Here is an 8,328-nt window from a genome sequence, read left to right on the forward strand (position 1 = left end):
CAACCAAGTGGGCAAGTGGGGAAGCTCCTAGAATGTGGCTGTGTTCACTAGGCATGGAAACGATCTCTCCAAAACATGTCTACATCTGGGTAGTAGAGTGGTTCCCCATTTTCCAGATGAGGAAACTGAGGCCCATATAAGGGACTTCACCCACCCAAGGTCACTCGGCTGGAATGGTCAACACTACAGTCCAAAGCTTTGGGCCTGGCCCGACAGAAAAGAACTAGTGGGTGGGGTGGCAACATGATGTTCCGGGGGACTTGAGAAGCACAGGCAGCCACACCCTCTTCCCGCTGCCCCTGCTCCCCAGAGTCGGACTGCAGAAGCTAAAAGCCTCATTTATTAAGCACCTCCTGCAAGTGACACACCTTTGCTCATCGCACATCCAGGCTGACCCTGGGCTGGGGTCACTGTGCCCCAGGTGGGCCGGGGCCCAACCTCACAGCCGGTGGTCTTTCTTCCTCAGCAGCCCGCCTCTTGGCCAAGGCTCTGAAAAGGGGCCACCAGAGGCTGCAGGGTGGAGGGCTGTGCACCGTACAACGTGTGTGTCAACGGGCTCTGCTGAGGGGCACTGGGCAGGCTGGGAGAGGGTTCTGTCCTCAGGGGAGGGCGCTCCAACCCTCCGCTTGATGAAGGAGTCCCAGGCTGGGCAAGTGGGTGCTGGGCGGAACTCAGGCTGGACCCTGAGCGGGTGCTGGGGACAAGGAGGCCTCAGGCCGGGCCCTGGGTGGGCGCCCCCTGCGGTCAGCCCTGCTGGCCTTTTGCCGCTGCAGTGTCTGCTCCACTTTCTCCTTGAAGCGCCGGTTCTTCTGCTTGATCTTGGCTAGCTCGGCCTTGCGCTTCGCCTCCAGGTCGGGGTCCTGGCATGGGCAGGACCAGAAGGTGGCTAAGCTGAGCATCCTCCCTGGGGACCCTTGCGCCCTGCCCCTACCACACAGACAGCTCAGCCAGCCCTTACCTTCCCCTCCAGAATCATCTGCTTCCTCTTGTTAATCTCCTTCTTTTCATCGAAGTTGGCTGCCTCCAGTTTCTGGGCAGAGGGGGAAAGAGTAGGGGAAGGGCGGGACCATCACAGGGGTTGCCACCTTCAAGGAAGCACCCTGAGTCCCTGAGGACGAGCCCCTTCCCTGACACTCACAATCTCACACTCCCTCCGCACCACGTTGACCTGTGTGAGGATCTGTAGGACCTGGGCTTCCTCCACTGGGAACTCCTCCAGCTTCTTCTCTGTGGGGACAGCAGGGGCCTGGGGTTGAGAGGGGGCAGGGAAGGGCAGGCACCACAGGGAGAAAAATTTCAACCATGTAGCTCTCCACGCAGCAGGGCACGCAAGGCCATACAGAGTCATATCAGATAAAGATCAGGTGGGCAGGAGCTAGGTACAGATTGCTCTCTCTTTCTGGTTGTTAACAACACTATGAATTTGATTAGGAGTTGTCGTTTTTTCTGAAAACAGTGTCCATTAAAGTCAAGATGTTTCTGAATCGCAGGACAGTCTGTGCAGTGGTTGGACATGCCCCAGAGCTTCTCGGTCCACCCAAGGGGATTTTTTAAAACCTGCCTAGGCCACAGCCCTGGGGCTTCTGACTCATCTGCAGGGACCACCCACACACTCTGGTCTGAGAGACCAAAGTCCCTTCCCATCAGTTGTGGTTTTCGGCTGCTGGAGGCCATGATGGAGTTGCTGAAGCAATTGAAGCAATTGCTGGGCCAAAGAGACGTCTGTGGGGGTTGGTTAGGAAGGAAAGTGCAGTTTAAGCCTCTTCACATGAGCAGACAGGCAGGCACTGACACAGTGAGTGGACGCCTCACCCGGAGGCACCACCCTCCCCTCCCCACCCCACTCACTGATCTGCTCCTCGATGGCGTGAACCAGGTGGATGTCATACTGCGTCACCAGCGTGATGGCCTGTCCCTGCCGCCCTGTGGGGACACACCCAGACTGTGTGCTGGAGGCCAGGAGAAGGGGCCGACACAAGCAGGTCCTGACCGCTGGGCAGCTCAGAGCTCCTCTTGATCAAGGAGAACTGTACAGGAGCTCAATGGGTGGAGGAATGAGTGGAAACAAAGGAAGCTTAGAGCATCACGTCTCAGCCCCCTGCTTGACCTCTGTGTGGCAGGCAGATCTGTCCCAGGGGAGCAGCAGGACTCCAGGGAGGGGCAGCTCTCGGCCAGCTTGGCCTTAATCAGGGGCTGGCGATGTGGCTGATTTCCCTTTTTGCTGTGGCTGCCAGGGAGCTCAAGCCCAGTTCTGTCAGCAGGAAGCCTAGACAGGCTTCAGCTCCAAAGCCTACATGCCACCTTCTGTTCCCGGCTTCCATGAGACAATGCGCTAGAACAGCCCTCGGAGCTGACCATGCCTGAGACCCTCAGGGCGGCCCCAAATAGGCGTCACATTCTTGTCACCCATTATTAGACGAGGTGGTAGGGGCCCAGAGACCTGATGTGACTGACCTGAGGCCACAGGGCAGGAGAGAAGGGCCAGTCTGGCCCCAGAAACCACGGCTCTGCCCACTCCAGGTGTGAGAAAATCTCCCGGACTCTGTGCCCCTTCCGGGTGGGGCTGAGGAGCAGACACAAGGCTCCTTCCGGGAGCCACAGCAAGTGGTTGAACTTGAACGCTGAATCCCACAGGGCAGCATCTTACCCATCAGGACCCGTACACCTGTTTGCTGCTGGGCTGGATGGCCAGCCCTGATAGGCGAAGGGGGCTTGGGTGAGGCAAGAGGTAGTGGTGGGGAGGGGGTTGTTGTGTGTGCCGTGTCCCCAGGAAACACCTCAGTGCTGCCTGGATCATGTGGAGAAGACACAGCACCCTCACCTATGTCTTTTTGTTTGTTTTGGGGGGGTTTTTGGCCGTGGTGTGCGGGATCTTCCCCAACAAGGGATCAAACCCGTGCCCCCTGCATGGGAAGCGCAGAGTCTGAAGCACTGGACTGCCAGGGAAGTCCCCGCCCGTGGTTCTGAAAGGAGGATTCCCCCAGCTTGCAAGCATTACCTCTAGTATCTCTCACCTGCAGCCTGTAGCCCTCCCATGCCCCACCAGCTCGTGACTGGCTCTGCGTGCTGTGGGCAGGCAGGAGGCTGGGTGCCCAAAGGCTGCCCTGCCCTGTCTACTCACCTGCGCGAGCTGTCCGGCCAACTCGGTGGATGTAGATCTTTGGGAGTCCGGGGGTGTTGTGGTTGATGACCACCTGCACAGTGGGAATGTCCAGGCCCCTGGAGGCAAAGGTCAGTCAGCGCCTCTGTCCATGTGGGGAAACCGAGGTTGGGGCTCACCCAGGGTCACTCGGCGGTGAAGCTGGGGCTACCTGAAGCCAGCCTCCCTCTCTGGCCCTTTTGTGGGGGCCACCGTGGGGGAGGGAGCACCCTGGAGCCGCTCACCGGGAGGCCACGTCCGTTGCGATCAGGATCCGGTAGATGCTGGACTTGAACTTGGCCAGGGCGGCAAAGCGTTCTTTCTGTGCCACATTGGGAGAGAATTGGGGTGGGGGGATATCAGGTAGCATCCCAAGAAATGTTTCAGCGTTTATGGTTACTGTGTGAGGCCTGGGGACACGCACAGCAGAGGCCAGGACGGTCTCTGCACTCAAGGGGCTCACAGTCCAGCGAGGGAGACGACCTTGAGAGGCCAGAATGGGGCAGATAGGGTGGCAGAAGAGTGCTCCAGGCAGAGGAGAGGGCCTGAGCAAAAGCCCGGGGGCCGGGAGGAGGCCCCAGGGCGAGGCTGGTCGGGGAGGGCTCTGGGCGGCCGCCTGGCACCTCACCTGTTTCATCATGGAATGCAGAGCCACAGTGGGGAAGCTGAACTTGCGTAGCATCATGCATAGGATCTGGCAGGTCCTGGTGGGAAGGACAGGCTGCTGGTCCTGGGAAGGTGCTCTGCCCCCGCCTCCCCGCCCCGAGACCTCTAGCAGCGGCCCTGCATGACTGGGGAAGGAGAAGCAGGGGTGCCACGTCCTGCCTGCTGACCCCTTCCCTGGCCTGAGCCGACAAGAGAGTGCTCTACGTCCAGCCTTTTCTCTCCTGGTAGCCCAAGAAATTCTCGGGGGGCAGTGGTCAGGAGGTCTCCACGTGCTGTGGGCTGCCCTTCTACACTGGCTCAGGCTAGACCAGCCTACAGCTCCTTGATGCTCTCCCCAAATATGTCAAAGGATTTTGAAATCCCTGGGTCTGTGGAGAGGACAGCCGTGGGGGTGATGTGCTGGGCCTCAGTGAGCCCCTGAGACCACAGCGAACTGGCTGCTTCAAGGCCTTCCCAGCTGCTGCAGGGGTCTCCTGGGGAGGGCCCAAGGCCCTCAGCTCTTCCAGTTAAAGGCAGGTCTGAAAAAGTGAAAGTGTTAGTCCCTCAGTCTTGTCTGACTCTTGCAACCCCATGGACTGTAGCCCACCAGGCTCCCCTGTCCATGGAATTCTCCAAAAAAGAATACTGGAGTGGGTTGCCATTCCCTTCTCCAGGGGGTCTTCCAAACTCAGGGATTGAACCTGGGTCTCCTGCACTGCAGATTCTTTACCATCTGAGCCCCCAGGAAAGGGCAGGTCTGAGGACCCCCAAATCCTGGCTCTGTCTTGATGAGGGTGACTTTATTAGCAAACTGCTTGACCTCTCTGAGCCTCCTTGAGTGAATCCTCTGAAACTGTTGGTCAGAGCAGAGGCCCTGGAGTGCCAAGACTGGCCCTGTACCTGACACCTCCAACCGCAGACCACCTGCTGGACCTCCAAGAGGCACAGGGGGAGCGACGCCTGGGGAACAGGAGCGGCAGGCCCACCCGTGCTCACTTGCACGTGTTGGTAAAGATGATGATAGACCAGTCCTCATGCTCGTCCTGGAAGTTCTGGATCAGGTGGACCAGGTAGGCATCCTTGACCTTCTCAGGCACGAGCAGGTAGCGCTGGTCCAGCTGTTCTACGGTGCGCACCCTGGGCATGGGCAGATTTGTTTCGCTTTCTGTTCAATGAGGCCAATGCCCCCCTGCCCACGGTCAATGACCTTTGCTGGACACCCCTGCCATCCACTTGCCCTGCCCCAGCCCCCCGCCAGAAAGTAGCTGTGGGACTCACGGGGCCTGAGCCTCCCAGAAGAAGGGCTGGTTGGTGGCCAGGCCCTGAAGCTCCCTCAGTGTGTCGGTCAGCGTGGCGCTGAAGAGCAGCGTCTGCCTGCGGGCAGGCACGGCTGCCAGGATGACCTCCAGGTCGACGGTGAAGTCAGTGCAACCCTGCTCCAACAGCCTGTCCGCCTCATCCATCACCTGTAGCATCAGCCGCAGCGGGCATGGGGTGGGGACCCGGGGTGAGGCCGCTGTCTGAGGCCTGACCACCACCCGGGGCCCAGCCTGCCTCCTCCATGTGCCTCCTTCCTGGGCTGAGACGTGCACCCTGGAGCGCTCTCCCTCGAGGTCTTGGAGGCCTGCTTTCTTGCCCATCTCAGCTTCAACGTTAACTCCTCAGAGAGGCCCTGCCCTCAGCTAACTTTTTCAGCGTGTGCATGCACGCGTGCTCAGTTGTGGCCAACCCTTTGTAACCCCAAGGACTGTCGACCTCCAGCTCCTCTGTCCATGGGACTCTCCAGGCAAGAATACTGGAGAGGGTAGCCGTTTCCTCCTCCAGGGAATTCTCCCCACCCAGGGATCGAGCCCACGCCTCCTGCATTGGCGGGCGGACTCTTTACAACTGAGCCACCTGGGGAGCCCGTCTTCTCTGGTGCAGGCCCCCTTTTGTCGGTCCCCGAGATGTCACTGTCACCACTCCTAACTTGGTAACGGACGGACAGAGGGACACACAGTTCCCAAATGGAGGAATCAGGGCCCAGGCTGACTCACCAGGAAGTGGATCTTCTTCATGCTGAAGGTGTTAGAGCTGCGGAGGTGGTCAGCCAGGCGCCCCGGTGTGGCAATGACTACGTGTGGTTTCCGGGAGAGCTCCAGGGCCTGGGCCACCATGTCTGTGGGTGGAATGCGAGAGGTGGGGCTAGGTAGATGGTCTGAGGCTGCAGCAGTCCCATGCCCAGAGCCTCCTTGGGTCCCGCCATACCCATGCCGCCAACGACGATGCAGTCTTTCAAGCCCAGAGGCTTTCCCAGGACCCGGAACTGCTCTGCGATCTGATAGGCCAGCTCCCTGTGGGCATGAACAGGCCAGCCTGAGTCAGATAGGGGTTTTGTGCCTGCCTCTCACTCCTGTCTCCATCAATAGGGCCTCCTGCTTGCATCTTTCCTGTTCACACACCCTCCATGGCTCCCAGTCCCCTTTGGACAAAGGTTCTGATACTGACCGTTGGAAGCCCATTGTGGCTCCTGCCCTCTCAATAGGCTGGGTGCCCGAACAGAGTATGGCTTGTCCTTGGCCAGTCCCACCCAAACTGGCCTTTCCTCATCCCATGTCCTCAGCAATGGCCTTGACACCATAGTCATCAAAGCCCGAGACCCAAGTGTTAACCACCCACCCCCGGCCCATACCCACCCCATCCCGAGGCTGGTCAGTGGCCAAGTCCCCTCCTCTCTGCCTCCAGCTCTGTCCAGGCCTTTCCTCTGGCCATATGCTTACTTCCTGGCCTTCCTGCTTGCCCTGAGTCAAGCCCTGTGCTCAGCACTTTTCACACACTGTCTTGCTAATTCTTCAGCACCTCTAAGGGTTGGGCTAATTTCTGTGCCCATTTTCCACACATAGCAAGTGTATTCAGAGAGGTAAAGGCATGTGCCCAAGAGCACACAGCTAGTTCACTCACCTGAGAGGCGTGTGTGTGTGTGTGTGTGTGGGGTGGGGGGGGGGGTGGGACTCACCTGGTGGGTGTCAGCACGAGGCAGAAAATGCCATAGGGATCTTCAGACAGCTTCTGCAAGATGGGCAGGACAAACGCTGCTGTCTTGCCGCTGCCTGTCTTGGCACAGCCCAGGCAGTCCCGACCTGGGCAGAGAACACAGCAGCGTCACAGGTGCAGACAGGTATTCCATCAGGCACAGTTCACAGCAGCTAACATTTAACGAGCAATGACTATATGCTCAGGTTTCCCTGGTGACTCAGTGGTAGAGAATCCACCTGCCAGTGCAGGAGACATAGGTTCCATCCCTGGGTCGGGAAGATCCCCTGGAGAAGGAAATGGCAACCCGCTCCAATACTCTTGCCTGGGAAACCCCATGGACAGAGGAGCCCGACGGGGTACAGTGCACGGGATCACAAAAGACTCGGGCATGACTTAGCAACTTAACAATAATGACGAGAACTACATGCTCAGTAGCAACCTGTGCCCTTCCTGTTGAAGACATTATGACAACTTTCCATTTAGGGTAATTGACACATTTAAGGAGAGTGAGGCCATCATCGTCCCCATTTAACAGAAGGGGAAACCGAGTCAAAGGTTTGCCCAGGACATACAGCCAGTAACAGCCTGGACTGGAACCCACATCCATTTGACCTGAGATACTTGCTCCTAACCACAATTTCATTTTGACTCCTTCCCTGGGATCAGAGCTTGGGAAACTCAAAATGTCCTCCTCAGTCCAGAGTGACCTCCCCCAACCTGAATCCTATTTTCCCTACTGACTCTTCATCCCTACTTAATGCCTTAACTTATCACATCCTAGGCTTCCTGAAGGCGTCTCTTTAATGGCAAAACTGGGCTGGACCAAAGGGCTGGAGAGAAGAACAGTCTAGGGACCAGAGTCCTGGATTTACCAATAGTCTTGACAACCTCAATTACCATTTGTAAAATGAAGATAGTAAAGCAAATTCTACCTAATTTTCCCAGTACTATCTATTAGTTATTCATCAAACCCTCCCAGTGACGATGCTACGAAAGTTTCAGAGATTATATCACTTGTGCAGGCGACTCAGTCGTACAGCCTAAACGCCAACATTACCTAGTCGTCCTCCGGAACCCAGGATCGCCCGGAAGGCCCAGGGCTGCCCCTTGCCTCACGGGACCCGCGTGGGCAAAAGCTGAGAGAAGGCAGGAGAAGCGACAGTACCGGGGAAGCCTCCTGGAAAGGCCAAGCCACACTCACCCTCCAGGATGGCGGGGATGCAGCCCAGCTGCACAGGCGTGGGCTGCTTCAAACCCATCTGCCGACACTGTTCCACGAGCCACGAAGACAGCCCGAGCTCCGCGAAGCCTGCCATCCTCGCAGCCGGGGCAGTTCGAGCGCTCGTGTGAACGGTGCTTCCGGCGCGTGTCGATGACGTCAGAAAGCGTTACCGTTCACTGGATCTGCCTCCGGCTTGGTCCCACCCTCTCCAACTCGCAGTTCAAAGCCTCGACCACATCCTTACCCCGTTTTCCCGGAATCCCGCGGGGCGGGGGGGGGGGGGGGGGGGGTCTCAGCCTCGAGTTAA

The 8,328-nt window shown here is 58.2% G+C and overlaps 1 protein-coding gene across 1 annotated transcript; it reads right to left on the minus strand.

Annotated features, from left to right (window-relative positions):
• Positions 1-318: 318 nt before the first annotated feature.
• Positions 319-8,143, minus strand: DDX49 (DEAD-box helicase 49). The gene is made up of 13 exons (XM_027969369.2): positions 8,001-8,143; positions 6,780-6,903; positions 6,032-6,117; positions 5,821-5,942; positions 5,063-5,250; positions 4,781-4,921; positions 3,768-3,843; positions 3,385-3,461; positions 3,122-3,219; positions 1,849-1,923; positions 1,139-1,227; positions 959-1,030; positions 319-860 (listed from the first exon to the last, which is right to left on the minus strand). The coding sequence occupies exons 1-13, from the start codon at positions 8,113-8,115 to the stop codon at positions 672-674; spliced, it is 1,452 nt and encodes a 483-aa protein (XP_027825170.1). The 5' UTR covers positions 8,116-8,143; the 3' UTR covers positions 319-671.
• Between the last annotated feature and the right edge of the window lie 185 nt (positions 8,144-8,328).

This window comes from Ovis aries, chromosome 5, assembly GCF_016772045.2.
Source record: "Ovis aries strain OAR_USU_Benz2616 breed Rambouillet chromosome 5, ARS-UI_Ramb_v3.0, whole genome shotgun sequence".
Lineage (NCBI taxonomy): Eukaryota > Metazoa > Chordata > Mammalia > Artiodactyla > Bovidae > Ovis > Ovis aries.